The sequence below is a fragment of the Protomyctophum parallelum genome (genome assembly GCF_964188405.1).
Source record: "Protomyctophum parallelum genome assembly, chromosome: 8".
Lineage (NCBI taxonomy): Eukaryota > Metazoa > Chordata > Actinopteri > Myctophiformes > Myctophidae > Protomyctophum > Protomyctophum parallelum.
Genome location: NC_139703.1, coordinates 22,325,412 through 22,346,647, shown reverse-complemented (window position 1 = coordinate 22,346,647; position 21,236 = coordinate 22,325,412). Strand labels below are relative to the sequence as shown.

At 44.1% G+C, this 21,236-nt stretch overlaps 1 protein-coding gene across 6 annotated transcripts in view; it reads right to left on the bottom strand.

Annotated features, from left to right (window-relative positions):
• srgap2 (SLIT-ROBO Rho GTPase activating protein 2) overlaps positions 1-21,236 on the bottom strand; it is a 129,647-nt gene that overhangs the window by 3,016 nt on the left and 105,395 nt on the right. For 4 of the 6 annotated variants that reach the window (XM_083771595.1, XM_083771596.1, XM_083771598.1 and 1 more), the window contains exons 13-21: positions 20,225-20,285; positions 19,703-19,780; positions 18,791-18,925; positions 18,000-18,105; positions 16,152-16,379; positions 9,161-9,240; positions 6,709-6,907; positions 3,426-3,554; positions 1,292-1,511 (exon numbers count right to left, since the gene is read on the bottom strand). In XM_083771595.1, coding sequence (XP_083627721.1) covers positions 1,292-1,511; positions 3,426-3,554; positions 6,709-6,907; positions 9,161-9,240; positions 16,152-16,379; positions 18,000-18,105; positions 18,791-18,925; positions 19,703-19,780; positions 20,225-20,285 — 1,236 coding nt within the window. Of the gene's footprint in view, positions 1-1,291; positions 1,512-3,425; positions 3,555-6,708; positions 6,908-7,656; positions 7,740-9,160; positions 9,241-16,151; positions 16,380-17,999; positions 18,106-18,790; positions 18,926-19,702; positions 19,781-20,224; positions 20,286-21,236 lie in introns of those variants that run through there. The other 2 variants (XM_083771597.1, XM_083771600.1) reach the window with 2 other exon arrangements.

Below are 21,236 nucleotides of genomic sequence, written 5' to 3'. Positions count from 1 at the left end.
AAGGCAATTGACCTTTTTACCAATAAAATAATAGTAAAGAAACTGTTAACTGGTTAACCCATTTAGGCCTGAACTAAAAATGTTTTTAAATTCTTCTAAATCCTCCAGTTTTCTGAAATAAATATTTTCACGATTTTTTAAAAATAGCTAAATTATAACATAATGTTTAAAACACCAAAAGGCGTTCCCGCCCCAAAATGGGTTAATGTGTGTACCGTCACATTAAAAGCGTAATAACTTCGTTCCGCGGGCAGCACTGGTTGACAGGTATCAATACACTTTTAGACCGACATGTTTGTGCCAGCGTGGATGATTACAAGTCTTGATTGTTTAAACATGACATCATGGGCCGCTATGGTCAATAACAGGCTTGATACTGTAAGCCCAAAGCTTATTGATAACTTACACAATAAGCTTGTTATCAGATTTTTCCGGGTATCAGTTATCGAGCTCCATCCCTATTCGACACGCGGTGAGCTTAACCATCGTCTATTTCCGGGGGAAAAAATGGCTAAAGTTCTCCTCAGAATAGCTTGTTAATTCTTATTGATAACGAGCACCTTATCGATCAGGTTTATCTAGCCGGGTTCTTATCGAGCCCACTATCGAGCATTTTCAAGACAACAATGAATTCTGAACAGAACTATTATATATTACTAGGGCTTTCAGATGCAGTATTTTTCTAACAGACAGAAAGCAATTGACCTTTTTACTTTTGGGAAATAATATTGTAATGTCACTTTAAAGCGTAATTTTGTTTACCCGGGCAGTGCTGCTATAGGCAGGTATCAATACACTTTTAGACCGACATGTTTGTGCTAGCGTGAAAAAAAAACATTTTTTTGAATTATGATTACTTCTTTGATCGCCTCGTCTTCATTGTTTATGTTGTTGATGCTCGATAATAGGCTTGATAAGCCCAAAGCGTATTGATACCAGGTACTCACTAAGACCAGGTTTGTTCGGGTATCGGGTTTGGAGCTCCATCCCTATATATGTGACCGGGGACAGTGGTTTAATATACAAGGGGGCCATGGTCATTTTTCAGTTCTTTACATATCATGAAACTGCACACTGTAACCTTTCATATGATGTATTGCTCATTGAAATTGGGGTGGAAATGAAGAAGATATGACCATTTGAAACTTGTTGAACTGGAAACCCCAAAGTACAGAATTTGCCCATCTAAGATTTCAGCAGTGATCTGTGACTTTAGGGGGCGCTGTTGTCCCTTCATTCCCCCATTCCTCCATTCACAGTGCAGTAATGGTATCAGTGTGCGAGTATATACCTTGGTCTTCAGCGACGAGTGCCGCGTGACAGAGTTGAGGATGCTGTGGGCACTGACCGGCCTCTTCTCCCCCCCGCCCCCCTCCTTCACCAGGGCCCCGCCCACCGGGAGGGAGGCCGTCCGCACGCCGGCGGCCGGACAGCCGGGACCGCTGCTCTCGCTCTCCGAGCCGCCGCGGAACGTCCGGCGGATGCTGCCCGACTCGGGGCGTTTCCGCATCCTGCAGGAAGAGACGACAGGCTCGTTTAAAACCCTTTAACCCTCTAAGACCCAGCGTTGCTTTATAGCGACAATTATATTTTAATTAAAGGTATATTCAGTGATTTCACTTAATTCAAATATCACTTATTTTTTTGTTTTTTTGTGATAATCCTCTCTACTATAGCGTGTGCTGACCATATAAGGAGTTCCTCCCTGTCCCCAGTTAACCCCTGGGGGTCAAAAAACCTTAGGTTTCGTTTTTGACTCTATCCTGATTGGACGAAAGGCTTTGGGTCCCAGCCAAAAACAAAACCTAAGGTTTTTTGAGTAAAATCACTGAATATACCTTTAATTACTTAATTATTATTTCCTTTTTCACCTAAACATCATCAGTGATGTTCATTGCAATGCCATTGGTCATGATATTTGCATATAAATATCCCCCACAGAGGCTGAAATTCACTCAAATTAAAAATGTCTGGACTGCAATTTTGAACAATTTTTAACCTATGACTTTTGACCTTTAACCCTAATAAAAGTAAGTAAAATAATTGTAATATATGTTTTTTTTTATCATTAGAATGTCTAGAACATGTTTTATTCATTATTGTGAAAGATATCCCCCAAATGTAAATTATTAATTTATTATATTATTATATAATTATTATATAATGTGCATAAAACTTTCATCCATTTTCTTTTTTTACATATTTTTTTAACCTAATTCCTAGTAGTACAAAGTAGTAAGGTTGAAATCTCTTTTTTGCAAGTAGAAATTAATCCGGGTCTTACAGGGTTAAACCCCTTTTTAACACTTATACTGCCCAGCGTCAGTTAGAACCAGTAAATAGACCTTGCCCAAAACCATCGTGGGACCATCGCCGGGCAACCCGAGGTATGAATTATTTTACAGGGAATACTGAAGGGACCGCGATGGGCCGCCAAAAAGGCGCGTTTTGATTAGAATTGTAATCTGTGATTTAGATTCAGAGAAATTAGCGGTAGTTAGATATTGCCTCGACCGTCCATTATAATGGAGGGGGAACACTTTGACTTCCAGTTTTGAATGTTGATTTTTACCCAAATATTTGTTTCTGGTGGTCCCTGGAACAAAAGATTTTCTTTCAGATAGTTTGAGCACCGCTGATAAAGCAACAAAGGTTTTTTCTTTCTTTCAGAAAACTGTTTTAGAATCGGCCTCAGGTAAAAAATGTGGGGTTTCTTGGTTCAGATCAGACACTAATCTAAAGTCAAAGTTAAAGTCGTTCGATTTGTCACACACGTTACCGCAGTGAGATTTGTTCTCCACATTTGTCCCATCTCTTGGAGCGGTGAGCCACAGCCAATGAGCGGTGAGCCGCAGCCAATGAGCGGTGAGCCACAGCCAATGAGCAGTGAGCCACAGCCAATGAGCGGTGAGCCGCAGCCAATGAGCGGTGAGCTGCAGCCGTGCCGCGCTCGAGAATTTTGATTAGTTGATTTGACCCCCCAATCCAAAGTATAAAGTATAGAGTATAAATAAAGTATAGAGTACTTGTTGAGGTTGGCCAGGTAGATGTATACTGTATAACTATAAAGTATGAAGGTAAAGTAAGTATAGAGTACTTGTAGATGTTGGCTAGGTAGATGTATACAGTATAAATAAAGTATAGAGTACTTGTTGAGGTTGGCTAGGTGTATGTATACAGTATGAAGTATAGAGTATAAAGTATAAATAAAGTATAAGTACTTGTTGAGGTTGGCTAGGTAGATGTATACAGTATAAATAAAGTATAAGTACTTGTTGATGTTGGCTAGGTAGATGTATACAGTATAAATAAAGTATAAGTACTTGTTGATGTTGGCTAGGTAGATGTATACAGTATAAATAAAGTATAAGTACTTGTTGATGTTGGCTAGGTAGATGTATACAGTATAAATAAAGTATAAGTACTTGTTGAGGTTGGCTAGGTAGATGTCAGCCACGTGGGCGCCGGTAGGAGACGCAGCGCTGCCTCTAGTGGACACTCTCTCCTCCAGAAGGTCCCGGTCAGGCTTGGGGCTTCCTCTGTCCCCGTCCGGCCTGCAACAACACACACACACACACACACACACACACACACACACACACACACACACACACAGACACAGACACAGACACAGACACAGACACACACACACACACACACACACACACACACACACACACACACACACACACACACACACACACACACACACACACACACACACAACTTACTTATCATTAGTCTATCACTTGCACCATGACTGGTGTACTTGTTAGTGTACTACTACTAGTGTACTTACAGGTCTTGCACCACAATGTACTGGTTAGTGCTAGTGTACACAGAGGTCTTGTACCACAATGCACTAGTGTACTTCTTAGTGTACTCACGGGTCTAGCACCACAATGCACTAGTGTACTTTTTAGTGTACTCACGGGTCTAGCACCACTATGTACTAGTGTACTTCTTAGTGTACTAGTTTACTAACGGGTATTGTACTAGTACTCACACGTCCTGCACCACTATGTACTAGTGTACTTCTTAGTGTACTCACGGGTCTAGCACCACAATGTACTAGTGGACTTCTTAGTGTACTCACGGGTCTAGCACCACAATGCACTAGTGTACTTTTTAGTGTACTCACGGGTCTAGCACCACTATGTACTAGTGTACTTCTTAGTGTACTAGTTTACTAACGGGTATTGTACTAGTACTCACACGTCCTGCACCACTATGTACTAGTGTACTTCTTAGTGTACTTCTTAGTGTACTAGTGGACTTCTTAGTGTACCAGTACTCACACGTCCTGCACCACTATGTACTAGTGTACTTCTTAGTGTACTAGTGGACTTCTTAGTGTACCAGTACTCACACGTCCTGCACCACTATGTACTAGTGTACTTCTTAGTGTACTAGTGGACTTCTTAGTGTACTAGTACTCACACGTCCTGCACCACTATGTACTAGTGTACTTCTTAGTGTACTAGTGGACTTCTTAGTGTACTAGTACTCACACGTCCTGCACCACTATGTACTAGTGTACTTCTTAGTGTACTAGTGGACTTCTTAGTGTACTAGTACTCACACGTCCTGCACCACTATGTACTAGTGTACTTCTTAGTGTACTAGTGGACTTCTTAGTGTACCAGTACTCACACGTCCTGCACCACTACGTACTAGTGTACTTCTTAGTGTACTAGTGTACTTCTTAGTGTACTAGTACTCACACGTCCTGCACCACTATGTACTAGTGTACTTCTTAGTGTACTAGTGGACTTCTTAGTGTACTAGTACTCACACGTCCTGCACCACTATGTACTAGTGTACTTCTTAGTGTACTAGTGTACTTCTTAGTGTACTAGTGGACTTCTTAGTGTACTAGTGGACTTCTTAGTGTACCAGTACTCACACGTCCTGCACCACTATGTACTAGTGTACTTCTTAGTGTACTAGTGGACTTCTTAGTGTACTAGTGGACTTCTTAGTGTACTAGTGGACTTCTTAGTGTACTAGTGGACTTCTTAGTGTACTAGTGGACTTCTTAGTGTACTAGTGGACTTCTTAGTGTACTAGTACTCACACGTCCTGCACCACTATGTACTAGTGTACTTCTTAGTGTACTAGTGGACTTCTTAGTGTACTAGTGGACTTCTTAGTGTACCAGTACTCACACGTCCTGCACCACTATGTACTAGTGTACTTCTTAGTGTACTAGTGGACTTCTTAGTGTACTAGTGGACTTCTTAGTGTACTAGTGGACTTCTTAGTGTACTAGTGGACTTCTTAGTGTACTAGTGGACTTCTTAGTGTACTAGTGGACTTCTTAGTGTACTAGTACTCACACGTCCTGCACCACTATGTACTAGTGTACTTCTTAGTGTACTAGTGGACTTCTTAGTGTACTAGTACTCACACGTCCTGCACCACTATGTACTAGTGTACTTCTTAGTGTACTAGTGGACTTCTTAGTGTACCAGTACTCACACGTCCTGCACCACTACGTACTAGTGTACTTCTTAGTGTACTAGTGTACTTCTTAGTGTACTAGTACTCACACGTCCTGCACCACTATGTACTAGTGTACTTCTTAGTGTACTAGTGGACTTCTTAGTGTACCAGTACTCACACGTCCTGCACCACTATGTACTAGTGTACTTCTTAGTGTACTAGTGGACTTCTTAGTGTACTAGTGGACTTCTTAGTGTACTAGTACTCACACGTCCTGCACCACTATGTACTAGTGTACTTCTTAGTGTACTAGTGGACTTCTTAGTGTACTAGTGGACTTCTTAGTGTACTAGTACTCACACGTCCTGCACCACTATGTACTAGTGTACTTCTTAGTGTACTAGTGGACTTCTTAGTGTACTAGTACTCACACGTCCTGCACCACTATGTACTAGTGTACTTCTTAGTGTACTAGTGGACTTCTTAGTGTACTAGTACTCACACGTCCTGCACCACTATGTACTAGTGTACTTCTTAGTGTACTAGTGTACTTCTTAGTGTACTAGTGGACTTCTTAGTGTACTAGTACTCACACGTCCTGCACCACTATGTACTAGTGTACTTCTTAGTGTACTAGTGGACTTCTTAGTGTACTAGTACTCACACGTCCTGCACCACTATGTACTAGTGTACTTCTTAGTGTACTAGTGGACTTCTTAGTGTACCAGTACTCACACGTCCTGCACCACTATGTACTAGTGTACTTCTGTTAGTGTACTAGTGGACTTCTTAGTGTACTAGTACTCACACGTCCTGCACCACTATGTACTAGTGTACTTCTTAGTGTACTAGTGTACTTCTTAGTGTACTAGTGGACTTCTTAGTGTACTAGTGGACTTCTTAGTGTACTAGTACTCACACGTCCTGCACCACTATGTACTAGTGTACTTCTTAGTGTACTAGTGGACTTCTTAGTGTACTAGTACTCACACGTCCTGCACCACTATGTACTAGTGTACTTCTTAGTGTACTAGTGTACTTCTTAGTGTACTAGTGGACTTCTTAGTGTACTAGTACTCACACGTCCTGCACCACTATGTACTAGTGTACTTCTTAGTGTACTAGTGGACTTCTTAGTGTACTAGTACTCACACGTCCTGCACCACTATGTACTAGTGGACTTCTTAGTGTACTAGTGTACTTCTTAGTGTACTAGTGGACTTCTTAGTGTACTAGTGGACTTCTTAGTGTACTAGTACTCACACATCCTGCACCACTATGTACTGGTGCGGCACCAGGCCCACCACTCCGTTGTGCCGGCCCTCCCACCAGTCCTCCGAGGCTCGCTGGTACAGCAGGAGGGAGGCGCCCTTCTTGAAGGAGAGCTCCCGATTGGTCCGCCCGGAGTAGTCGAAGCGAGCGATGGCCTCCAGGGGGTCGGAGTCTGAAACGGCCATGTAGCCTGTGTGATTTCAGCGTCGTCGTTGGCCACAAGATGGCGTTGCAGAGAAGCGGAGAGGAGGGGGGAGAGGGGGGTTGGGGTGGATGGAGGGGTGGGGTGGGGAGGGGAGGGGAGGGGAGGGGTGGGGTGGGGTGGGGTGGGGTGGGGTGGGGAGGGTGAAGCTAGGTTAGTGCCAAACAGGTTGAAGCGGTGCCTTTTTAGTGACTAAAGCTTTGGCGTCCATATTTTGAGCAAAAAAAGTAAAAAAAACAAAAAAAAACTTTTAGAAAGATAATATTATTGCACAAACATCCGACCTACTACAAGCTTGCAAACGCAAACGTTTGTAGATCTGCTATTTCCCCAAAAAATATATAAAATATAATATATTTATATATTTTCTTTTATAAAAGATTTTGTAATTTACACATTTTATAATATAAAATTTGTATTACAAAATCTTTTTGAAATGGGGGCCAAACAAGTATCAATTTGGAGCTCCTTGACAAGAACATGTTTGAGAACCAAATGACTTGACCAGACCCTCAGGGATCTAGACTAGGCCCCCTCGCCTTATTCCACTGGCTATACACACCAAATCTCTTCGCCGGGAAAATAGCAGATCTACAATCTCACAACGTGTGGCAATGCGACACAAAAGCAACGCTCTAGGCTACAGTAGGGTTAAAATGGTTATAGTTTGTCATCAGCAGCGTTCAGCAGTTAACAGATCAGAGGTTTGAGGTGATCGCAGACGACACGTGAAGAAGGCAGAGCGAGGCGTTCTGAAATGAAGGTTAGACATACAGAGAAACTGGCTTACATGCAGCTCCGTTAAAAGCGCCGGCAGATTCTGCAGGAGAAACAAGCAAACCGAGCACCAAAAGAAGCGACTGGATCAGGGGCCTCTCAAAGTTAGCCCCGGCTCCGACCAGCTGGCGGCAGCAGTGAGTTCCACCCTCCTGCTTCCCACCTGGTCTCTCTCGGACTCCCCGATCAAATGCTGATCGGAGCGATATGCGGCCGCTAGAGGCCGCTAGAGGGCGGGATCAACGCGAGACTGGTGACGCATTGTAGCTGTTGCCACAGCGCAAATGTAAACACAACCGGAACGGGACTACAACTCGAAATTATTATGGAGATATCAGATTTTTTGTCCCGCTGCCTTCGGGGGTTCATCGTTTCTGCTCGAGAGAGACCAGATGCAGGCAGGAGGAGGGAACGTGTGAACTCGATACTGCCGCAATCTGGCCGGAGTCGGGTTATCTCTGAAAAGTGGGCGCCGTGACAAAAAAGTCCATCCAAGGCATGCCTCAGAAAATACTTTGATAATATTTGGAATGAATATCAATGTCACTTCAGTTGAACCACTTGGACCCAGTCTAGACTTGAGTCAACATGAGTTAAACTGTACTCGGCGCATTCTTTTTCAAACCTGCAGTATACCTTCACCAAAAATAGCTGATCTACAAGTGACGCATTGTGACGCGTTGTGGAGCTTGTAGATCGGCTATTTTTGGAGAATGTTCCCCCCAGAATAGTGATGCTGGGTTTAAAGTGGTATACACGCCAAGTATTAAAATTATCTTCACTCTGTCCTGTAATGGAAACCAATATTCTCTCCATTTTGTCTCGTGACTTTTTGTTTTTTACATATTTACATATTTACGTAGCGATAATATGACATAAGGTGCTATAAAGTAACAATGCATTCAGGGGTGCCGTGGCTCACTTCCTTCCTGGACTACAATTCCCATAATGCTTTGGTGCACTGCTCCTCCTTGTGGATAGGGGGAGGGCTGTCTTAATGAGACAACATGTAGTCCAGGAAGTAAGTGAGCCCAGTGTGGATGACATCAGAGACAATGGGCTCACTGCAAAAATCTAAAATATCTAAAACCACATATTATACACAAAGACCCCCAAGAAAGTATTCTAAATCTTCTAAACGTCATTAACACATATTTTTTTGCAAAAATGGTGACGTTTCCCTTTAAGACCCGGAACGCATTTGTGCCGCCTTAGCCTTTGACCACTTTAACCATTATTCTCAACTTTAGCTGTTGAAAATGTTGAATACTTTTGAAAAATCATGAAAACGTGTTGCAACTCTTTGAATATAATTGTATTCCTTCCCAGAGAACGTTTTCAACTTTGCTTCTGGGAGGTCCCTGTAACAACATACTTTCAGATGGGGGTCGGCGGGCCAAATACACAATAGCTTTGTGGGGGTCCTTGACATGAAATACTTTAAGGATAGAGCATGTCACGTACCATCATCACTGATCTGGATGACGGAGACCGTGTCAGGAGCAGGTACATCCACCAGGGGGGGCTCACCGTGGGGACTGTCACTGCATGGGGGGAGAGAGAGAGAAGAGTTAGAACAGTAATTCAAAGTAATCAAACAATCTGAATGTTCACGAGTGTCAACAACAGAGTGTGGAGGGGTGTTGTCCAGGGGTTTTCTTATTTTTGACTGCTAGTTGTTTTGTTTTTTGTTTGTTTTTTCTTGTCTTTTTCTTTTGTGTAAGTCATGTGAATTTTGTATGCTTTATTGAAAAATCATTAAAAAACTTTGATGACAAAAGAAAAAAAAATCTGAATGTGAACTGAGTGGTGCAACTCCCCCCCCCCCCTCTCTCTCAATAGCAGGCAACAGTGCAGCACTCTCTCTCTCTCTGGCACAACAACGCCCCTACTGGTACTAATAGTCATACTGGTGCTCGTGAACCGACACAGAGGTGTATGAACCAACACACAGGTGAACACGGGACATTGCTGTTCCTTGGAGTGGTCGCACCACTCAAAAAGCTGCTCAAACTTTAGCCAAATGGTCAAATAATATAAGAAAGAGGCAACAGTTATAGCTCTGATCAAGAGCTGATCTACTGTACAAGCTCGTCACGTTCACAATATGTATTCGTGTGTAAGTAAACCCGGTCAGAGTTGCTCGTCAGGGTGGATGACAAGCACTGAGCATCTGTGGGGGATGCTGGGGTGTGTGTGCGTGTGACGGGCTGCAAGACAACATGTGTGCCCATGAGTCACTCGCTGACATCATATTTCTCTATCGAAGGTGACAGGCCACGATAAGCCCCCGGCACGGCACAGTGTTGACATCATAACCTCATAACACAAGCAAAAGTTTGCAATCCTTACAATAACATTCTATGTTGATAACACTCTCTCTGTGTGTGTGTGTGTGTGTGTGTGTGTGTGTGTGTGTGTGTGTGTGTGTGTGCGTGAGTGCGTGCGAGCCTGCTTTGAGGAGTGACGAGAGCCAGAGTGGTGTTTTGCAGCATCAAAGCTCTCAGGCAGTGACAGTGTGATGGTAATCCATCCCGTCACACACAGTCCAGACTCTAGCTATAGCTAGTCAGTACAGCAGAGCGAGAGAGAGTATACACTAGTTAGTAGAACCACCTCCGGAACAACTTAAACCCCATTAAAAGCAATCCCAAATAGCTACGAGCTCACATTAAAAATGGTAAATGGTAAATGGTGCATTTAAAACGCCGGGACAACGCTCCACACGTCCCAAACTCTTCTCCCTTCTGGCTCCAAAACTGTGGAATGCACTTCCCATTGCAGTCAGAACTGCAGCATCACTCCCAATCTTCCGCCGTAGCCTGAAAACCCACCTTTTCAGACTCCATCATGGCCCATAGCACTTACCCTAACCCCTTAGATAGCATTTCTGTTGGCTTAGATAGCATTTGACACAGACTTATAGCATGTTATGTAGACAGCACTATAATTGTATTGTATATAGTCATAGCACGCCATAGTACATATGTATAGCATAGTAGTGAATATGTATAGTTTATTATGTATAGTGTATGTATAGTTTCATCATATAGATATTTCACTGTTACCTTCTTAGCTTACGCATGTTTCATGATAAATGCTTTTATGTGATGTATTCCCATGCTTTTGTTCTTGCTTAAATGTAAGTCGCTCTGGATTAAGAGCGTCTGCTAAATGCCTAAATTGTAAATTGTAAATTGTAATTTATATATATCGCCTTTATCCAAGGCGCTTTACATTCACCCATTCACACACACATTCATACACCGATTGCGGCGGAAGCCATGCAAGGTATACCAACCAGCACATCGGGAGCAATTTGGGGTTCAGTGTCTTGCCCAAGGACACTTCGACATGTAGACAGGAGGAGGAGCCGGGATTCGAACCGCCGACCCATGGACCATTGGACGACCTGCTCTACCTCCTGAGCCACAGTCGCCAAAAACAATCCAAAATAGCTGATCTACAAGCTCACAAGTCATGTTTTGACGCATTGTGAACATGTAACAGACGTTATCAAATGTAAATCAACTAGAATTTTGTCGACTCTACTTTGCAACGCGGCGGCAATGTGAAGAAGGAAATTGCGGCATTTGACGGCCTCCGCTTCATGTTTCAGCTGTGTTTTCAAACCCATTATTGTGCACTTCACATGTAGTAGCGGATAGGGTAAATAGTTTGTGTACCGTAGTGAGGCTCGTAATAGGAATGTGTGTGTGTGTGTGTGTGTGTGTGTGTGTGTGTGTGTGTGTGTGTGTGGAGCCAATAGAAAGACAGGAAGCAGGGTTGCCAGGTGCGCGTATTGCAAGCGAGTTTCAGTGTTTTTGTTTGTAAGGATTTCACTGCGCAAAGAGCACAAAGAGTTACACTTCCGTAACACTGAGGGTGTTAACTTAACCCATTCTGACCTGAGATCAGATTCTAAAAATGTAAGTCGTTCTTCGATTTTTCAAAAATAGCAGATCTACAAGCTCGTAGTGCGCCACTCGGTGGCGCGCTATGAGCTTGTAGATCTGATATTTTTTAATGGCTAAAGCATAACATGATGCTAACACCAAAATGGGTTCCCGTTCAGAATGGGTTAACACCACTTCTTGGTCGTATAATATATCATAAAATGACACAGTGTCACATATAGCCGACAGAATTATGACGACGTGACGCCAGGACTTCAGTACTCGAGTACGTCGATAGAAAGTTGGTCGATGCATGCATGCATGGAAACAGGCACATGCACACATGTGCGCGTGTGTGTGCGTGTGCCTTCCTAGCCCATTTTGTGCGGGAACCCCTTTTGGTTTTAGCATTATGATATGCTTTAACTATTGAAAAATAGCAGATCTACAAGCTCATAGCGCGCCGTCTGCTATTTTTGAAAAATCAGAGAACGACTGACACAGAAACATATAGGCTTTTTCAGAAAACTGTCAGGATGTAGAAGACATTTTTTGAATCTGACCTCAGGCCTAAATGGGCTAGACAATCTGCCCCCCCCCCCCCCCCCCCCCCCCCTTCCCCAGTCCGGTCCAGACATGCCGAGCGAGGCCCCCGGCCGTCCCTCTGCTATAGCAGACCCCCTCTAAATCAACCCCCATCCTCTCCAGGAATCTTCCGACACTTCCTGAACCCCCCTACAGATCAGACATGCTTCAGGCATTAAAAAAGCACAACCTCCCGCCGCGCGTTGCCCTTGTCCCGCGGCGGAAGGTCCCACAGGTCACAATCACACACACGGTTACAGGCTTTGATTTGCTACGTACGGTGGCTGACATGGACATGGAACATCCGCGGTTGGGAATGTTACACAACCCCCAACATAAATTAGGACTTACACTTTGTAGTAGCGTACGGTGTCATGATGATGTGTGTTGCTGTACATCCGGAGTAAAAGTGGACGCTATACAGCAGATGGAAGGGCCATGCGAACACACGGCCCTGATCTCACCCGACACAGTGAAATAACACGGATTACACTAACACTACTAGGAAAAAAAAACCCAAATCCGTACCCTTTCACCCCGTTATCTCAGTTGGGGCGAATGCGCTCCCCACAACATTATTTACGATTCTGTGCCTATATCGTGGTCGCAACTCGTACGGGGCTGAGTGGGCTCAATCGAACTTCGCGAACGTTCGACGCGGCAACTCGCTCGCTTTATAGCCCCCTCTGTCACGGTCTAAAACTATAGGGCGGTTAATGGGGAGGATTTCAGTGTAATATGTACGGAATTGGGGGTTTTCTATAGTAGTGTATATGTACGGAATTTCCAATCCGTGTTATTTCACCGTGTCGGGCGAGACGGGCTTGGATCACACCGAGACGAGGCATGTCGAAAAAATGCTGAGGCGAAAACGTGTGGTGTGCATGTGGAGAGCGAAAGTGGTGTAATGTAAGGATGCACCTTTTGCAAAAAAATAAAAAATAAAAAAACTATCTAGGACAGTGTGGTCTGGGGATTCTCAGGAGTTCCTCGAGGGGCTTACAAATGGACCCTTAAAGGTCTGTAACTCACAATGTACACTCTCAGAGTTATGGGGGTCGTTGAAATTAAAGGTATATTCACTGATTTCACTGAATATCACTTCTTTTTTTGTTTTGTTGTGATAACCCTCCCTACTAGAATGGGTGACATCTCCAGTATAGATAAAGAGTGCTGGGTTGCGCCCCGAAAATAGCTGATCTACAAGCTCTCAACACGCCGCAGAGTGACGCGTCGTGAGCTTGTAGATCTGCTATTGTTTGTCCAAAAGTGCCCTCTTACAGCCAGGGTTGTATAGCCCCCGCCTCTCCAACACTCTCTCCACGTCCCTGCTCGCCAATACCGATATCATACCAGCATTTTGGGGAGTATCGGCAGCTTGTCCCATACTAGCAAAAAAAGATATATCTCGCCTCCAGATGGCGCAGAACTCTGCGGCTCGCCTTCTCACCAACGCGAGAAAATGTAAACATATCACACCGATTTTAGCTATAGTCTTCACTGGCTCCCTGTGAGCTATATACAGAATTGATTTTAAGATTTTATTGATTACTTTTAAAGCTCTACATGGTCTAGCTCCCATTTATTTAAGAGATTTGCTGCAACCCCATGCATAACCCTATGTGCGCTGCCTTAGGTTATCGGATAGGGCCCTCCTAGTTCCTCCTGCAACGCGTCTGGTCACTCGGTGGTGACCGGGCCTTTGCGGCTCTGGAACTCCCTGCCTTTGGCTCTTAGATTAGCAGAATCAGTGCCTTCTCTAAAAAACGCTTTTAAAAACACCTCTGTAAGTGTTTTTCCTAATATTGTTTTTAATTGTTTTATCGACCCGTTATTTTCTTCATGCTTTATTGTCTCTGATGTCTTGATGCTTTGTTGTTTATGATTACTGTTTCATAACCCGTCTGTAAAGCACTGTTTGGAAAGGTGCTATACAAATAAAATTCATTCATTCATACCCAGCATGGGTACGTCTAGAACAGACTCGTCTTCTCCGTTATCAGTCGTAGAGAGTCGGTGGCTATGGGTGACGTCAGGCCATCTGTTTCAGCTTTGCTGTGTGATGTTCTACAACGTGTCCCGTCGGAGAGACACACACGTGTTCTCCAAGGACACATGAACTCTGTCTGGAGCCTCGTTACGGCTTTTATTGGGAGGAGTTATTGGACAGGACCATGTTGGAACTATATTAAGAGCTTTTGGGGAACTTCTTTGGATGCTAACGGGAAGCCCCCAGAGGGGGTAAAAACATCCTCCATTATTCATTCATCATCGTTTCATGGTTATGTTATTTACTACAATGAAGATGATGTATGGTTTATGTTTACAATCTCCCTTTTTATTCTTTTGGGGGTTTTTTCCACATTTGAAGCGAGAACTAGATAATGAAGTAATCAAAATTCAGCTTTTGGAGAGTAACTACAGTAACTTATTACTTCAAGTAATATTATTACTTTTCCAGTAACTAGTAGTATAACGAATTACTTTACATTTTGAGTACCCGGTAATAATATTACTAATATGTTACTATGTTCCAAAAGTAATTCACCAATACCGATATCATACCAGCAACGCAGGGAGGCTGAAAGTACCTTCACTAAAAACGTTGAGACAACGCTCCACACGGCACACGTCCCAAACTCTTCTCCCTTCTGGCTCCAAAACTATGGAATGCACTTCCCATTACAATCAGAACTGCAGCCTCGCTCCCAAACTTCCGCCCTAGTCTGAAAACCTAACTCTTCAGACTCCATCATGGCCCATACTAGCACTTGCCGATGACCTATACACCCGATGACCTTACAGGCGTATGCAAAGGCTCAACTTATGTAACTTAGATAGCATTTTATGTATTTTACTCTATTATGCTTAGTTCAAAGTTATTCCACTGTTACGTTCTTAGCTTATGTATATGATTCATGATAACTACTTGTTTATGTATATGTATTGCCATGCATTTTGTTCTTGCTCAATGTAAGTCGCTCTGGATTAAGATTGTCTAAATTCTAAATTGTAACTTGTTACTATTTTTACGAGCCTTGGTGGTACTGTGGGCTTGAGTGTTTATTAATGGTAGACTGGGTTGGGATGGAGTTGCTTTGCAGGCATTTATTTTTCTCTGATAAGTTTGTACCCCCCAGCTATGGGACGTTAGCTGCCTGCTAGGCACGAATATGTTATATAATGTAATACCCCCTTGTCTCTATTATTAAGGTTATTGTAGCAGTCAATTTATATTGGGGGTTGGGAGGGGGCGGGGCGGGGGTCCCGAGACACTGACAAAGCATATCCGGGGGTCCCCGGCCAAAAACGTTGAGAACCCCTGATATAGAGTGCCGATAATAGAGTTAAGCAACTACTAATGGGTAATATATTACCGTTTTTGAGGAACTTGTCCAACACTGCCGAAATGTCACTTCCCGTTGCACAAATTGCATGGTATGGACCAGTCATAAAATGGTTAGCATTCTATTTTTCTAGCATTCTTGAGGGCCAGCCAAATCTCAGGGTCACAAAGAAGACCCGTGTAAAGTCCAGAGGCGACCAAGCCTTTTCTGTTGTAGCCCCCAAACTATGGAACGCACTCCCCTTCCACGTCAATTTGGCCCCCTTCCATCGAGACTTTTAAATCTCGCCTAAAGACCCACCTCTATACCTCGGCTTTTAACCCCGCTCGAGTTCCTTCGGTCCTTGTATTATGTTTTGTCTCACTGTGACGCTGTTGCTTTTCTGTTGTTTTTCTGTATTGTGTCTCAGTTGTTTTCACTGTTTGTACTTTGTTTTCTCGCTGTTGTTATTCTGTGTGGTAGCTTTAGTGCATTTGTTTTTTATTTTTCTCCTGTACAGCACTTTGTACACTCTGTTTGAAACGTGCTATATAAACAAAGTGGATTGGATTGGATTGGTGTGTAGACAGCAGCCCCCTCCCTTCCCCCATTTCCCTCAACGTGCAGGAGCCCTCTCACAGCACTCACCAGTACTCGTCCCCCGCGGTCCCGGCCAGCGTGTACACGGGTCCCGGCAGCTCGCGCGGTCCGGGGAAGATGCCGTCGTGGTGTATGATGATGGTCTTGATGAGCTCGTTGACGTGAGCCTGGCAGGACACCTGGTCATTGCCCTCGGGCACCGACATGAGGGTGGGCCCGAAACAGATGGCCAGGTTATAGGGGTCCATCATGTTGTCTTCACTGTACTGGGACAGGCTGGAGGAGAGGAGAGGAGAGGAGAGGAGAGGAGAGGAGAGGAGAGGAGAGGAGAGGAGAGGAGAGGAGAGGAGAGGAGAGGAGAGGAGAGGAGAGGAGAGGAGAGGAGAGGAGAGGAGAGGAGAGGAGAGGAGAGGAGAGGAGAGGAGAGGAGAGGAGAGGAGAGGAGGGATTAGGGCCGTGTTGATTTTGAAGAATGTTTGTCGACTGTATACCTTTTTTCACAGACGAAAAGTAAATACAAACTAACCTATGGTGACTAAAACACTACACACGATGACTAAATATATTGACAATTTCATCAACGAATAAAAACTAGACTAACATGTCAGGGGACTAGCCCATTTAGACCCGAGGACGATTCTACAAATGCCTTCTAAATCGTGACAGTTTTCTGAAAAACCCCTATGTTTCTATGTCACTCGTTCTCAAACATTTTCATGTCAAGGACCCCCAGAATTATATGAGCCCATCTGAAAATATGTTGTTACGGCTATTTTCAGCAGGCCACGAAGTCTAAAGACCTGTCACACACAAACACACGCACACACACGGACACAGTTATGCACAAATACATATGCACACAATCCTATTGCAACACCTCATTTATAACAGTGTGTGTGTGACTGTGTGTGTGTGTGTGTGCATGCGTGCCTGCGTGGGTGCGTGCGTGCATGAGGGCAGCCAGGGTCAGACAGCACGCTGATGTATGTATGGTCAGCTGGTTTAGACATTATAACTCTCAGGTGATCTGTGTGTGAATGTGTGAGTGTGTGTGTGTGTGTGTGTGTGTGTGTGTGTGTGTGTGTGTGTGTGTGTGTGCGTGCGTGCGTGTGACAGGTCTCATTGTAAATCACTTAACCATGATGATGGACTCCCCCCCCCCCTCCCCCATACACACGTCTTCTTCACGCACAGTAAAATCTTCAGTGTATATTTAGGTATGAGGGTGTCGGACAATGACCCAAATGGACCCTCTCCCCATTCGGGTCTATTTATTGTTGTACCCTGACAGAGTTAAACAGGACACTGAGTATTTTCCTGTGTGTGAAGCTGGTCGTGAGACCAGCAAGGTTTACCCAGGATTCTCCAGTTACATCCCCCCCTTACCACACACACACACACACACACACACACACACACACACACACACACACACACACACACACACACACACACACACAGTCACACACACACACACACACACACAGTCACACACACAGTCAGCTTGCACTGAAATTTGTTTTGCGTCCATGACGTCACCGTTCAAGATACATATAGACAAAATACATTACAAAATGATAGACATTACAATACAGGACACAAATCACAGAAACAGACAGGAACAAGAACATATCCTCTGGTTTAAGCATTTTGGTTTAGAAGCAGAACAGACTGATGTGCAAAAGAGTTCTTTAGTCTGTTTTTCTTTATACTTATAGGGACTCTAAACCGCCTCGTGGAGGGCAACAGGCGATATTCATCATTTAAAACATGAAAGGGATCAAAAGAGATACTCCTCTTATTACATTCAAAGGAGCTTTATTGTGTGTGTGTGTGTGTGTGTGTGTGTGTGTGTGTGTGTGTGTGTGTGTGTGCGTGCGTGCAGGCGGTACATACTGGTTGAGGAAGGCGAACAGGTATCTCATGACGACCAGAGTTTTGGTGGCCAGAGGCTGCAGGACCTTCCGGATGTGGACCGCTCTGTCCTGGAGAGACTCCATGGCTGGAAGAGTAAAATAAAACACCATGAGACCCCAGAACACTTCACCAGACCCCTCAGTACGTTCAGTTCACCTTCACCCAAAACATGAACGTGTTCATTTTATACGCCTTCAGGGACAACACAGCCAAAAATAACACAATGTTGTCGGGGAGGTGTCCGAGTGTCTCCGTATCGTTACGACAGTCACTCATATTTGACACAGTCTGGTGACACTACTGTAGTGCTACTGTAGTTGCACCAGCGTGCATCAAGTAAAAATGAATGACTCTTTATACGTCTTTAACCCCAAACCATAAGCGTATAACCTCTAAATGCCTTGTATAACCTTTCCTGATGAAGCGGAACTCTAAGAATCCTTCTTTATCTATAAAAAATATCACACCAATGTGAACTGTGCAACTCCCCCCCCCCCTCCTCACCTCTCTCTCTCTCTCTCTCTCTCTCTCTCTCTCATTAGCAGGCAACAGTGCAGCACTATCTCTCAGCTATTTCTGGCACAACAGCGCCCCTACTGGTACTAATAGTCATACTGGTGCTCATAGTCACATAGGCGAACACGTTGGTAGGTGAACACGGCCATTGCTGTTCCTTGGAGTGGTTGCACCACTCCAAAACAACCATTAATCTGTCAAATAGTATAGTGACACACGCACACGCACACATGCGCAGGAAAGCGGACACTCACAGACACAGGAAATGAGGTCATGGAAGACTTCCTTGGGGAAGAGGGCGTGGTCCAGCCCTCTGAAGTACAGCTTGAGGACCCCGGCGATGGAGTCCATGTCATGATCGTTCTGGTCCCCTGCTAGGGGGTCCTCACCTGCACGCACGCACGCGCATGCACACGGGCGCGCACGCACGCACACACAAACACACCCACACACACACACACACACACAAGCACGCAAAACAAAATAAGTCAATGGTACGCAAATAAATAAAATAAATAAAATAAATAAAATAAATAAAATAAATAAAATAAATAAAATAAATAAAATAAATAAAATAAATAAAATAAATAAAATAAATAAAATAAATAAAATAAATAAAATAAATAAAATATAAAAATAGATAGATCACAAGCGTGTAGAGCTTGTATATATGCCATTTTCAAATAGCTGCAACATATAAAATTGGATATAGCCGTTTGTGATGCTGCGTTATACAACACTTTCTCTGGAAATCCCCTTTTGACAATCAATGAAAGATGCAGTGCTGGAAGAAATACTCAAGTGGGTAATGAGGGCTTTTATGCCATGTTTTTTTGTACCATTGCTGTCATGGCCGTGACCTTGTTGTAGAGCTACATGCTTACTGGCAAAAGACATGATCACATTTTGATCACGTCATCGCAACAAAGCAGTACGTATAGGTTATGAAAGGTAACTCCGGTTCTATATGGCTATTCAGTTTCGGCTCTAAAATCCAACCAAACCGAATATGCATTTTCTTTGCCACTTTTCGGGGCCGAAAAGTTTCAGTGGCCGAGATATCCGGTGCATCCCTACTACGGTATATGCCCATTCTCAAAGTGGAGAATGCTTGTGTTGCATGCTGGGTAATGTAGTGTGGTCAGACTGGTCACTATATACTGTACCTCTCTCAAAGGCATTCTTGATGTCATTGACCTCCACCTGGGAGCCGGACACTCTGAAGATGCCCTCGTGTTGCAGACCTGAATGCACACATGCGCACACACACACACACACACACACACACACACACACACACACACACACACGCACGCCAAAATGCTTGCTAGTTTAAACCTCGCTTTGAGCACTGAGCACTTTATTCAACAATAAGATGTAATTATATGTTCTTAAAGGTCTTTGTCTAAGTAAGGGGCGGGCGGCGAGCAAGTCTGTTTCTGCCATTTTCCCGGTGTTTTTGAGACCGCGCCTGCCTCCCCGTCAACTCGCTGTATGACAGCAAAATATCACCTTTTTTAATGTAAGTATACTACAAAATGAATATATAAAACAGGATACATATATAACCCTAAACACCCCTAAAAAAAGAAAAAGAAAAGAAACAACTTGAGACAACATGACCAATCAGTGGCCATGGTCAGCTGACCATCGTAGGCCAATGGCTGCACAGCGGAGAACTGCCTCACCATGGCGACTGATGAAGCGGATGCAGCTCTCCACCATCAGAGGAATGACCTGGCCCGACTCCTACGCGAGAGAGACACAGAGTTAACATGGGAGAGAGAAGAGAGAGAGAGAGAGAGAGACATAAGGTTAACATGAGAGAGAGAGGGAGAGAGTGAGGGGTAGGGTTAACATGGGAGGGAGAGAGAGAGAGAGAGAGAGAGAGAGAGAGAGAGAGAGAGAGAGAGAGAGAGAGAGAGAGAGAGATGAGAGAGAGAGAGAGAGAGAGAGAGAGAGAGAGAGAGAGAGAGAGAGAGAGAGAGAGACACACACACACACACACACACACACACACACACACACACACACACACACACACACACACACACACACACACACACACAGACTTTGGAGGAAGCGTGCCAGCTGTTGCTAGGAGACGACTCCAATTCTATTCCCTTTGTTTGTTTTAGTTTGTTCTCTTCCAGGAAGCTCTGAGCAGACCAGACCGTTATTAACCCATAACATGAAGCTCTGAGCAGACCAGACCGTTATTAACCCATAACATGAAGCTCTGAGCAGACCAGACCGTTATTAACCCATAACATGAAGCTCTGAGCAGACCAGACCGTTATTAACCCATAACATGAAGCTCTGAGCAGACCAGACCGTTATTAACCCATAACATGAAGCTCTGAGCAGACCGGACCGTTATTAACCCATAACATGAAGCTCTGAGCAGACCAGACCGTTATTAACCCATAACATGAAGCTCTGAGCAGACCAGACCGTTATTAACCCATAACATGAAGCTCTGAGCAGACCAGACCGTTATTAACCCATAACATGAAGCTCTGAGCAGACCGGACCGTTATTAACCCATAACATGAAGCTCTGAGCAGACCGGACCGTTATTAACCCATAACATGAAGCTCTGAGCAGACCGGACCGTTATTAACCCATAACATGAAGCTCTGAGCAGACCAGACCGTTATTAACCCATAACATGAAGCTCTGAGCAGACCAGACCGTTAT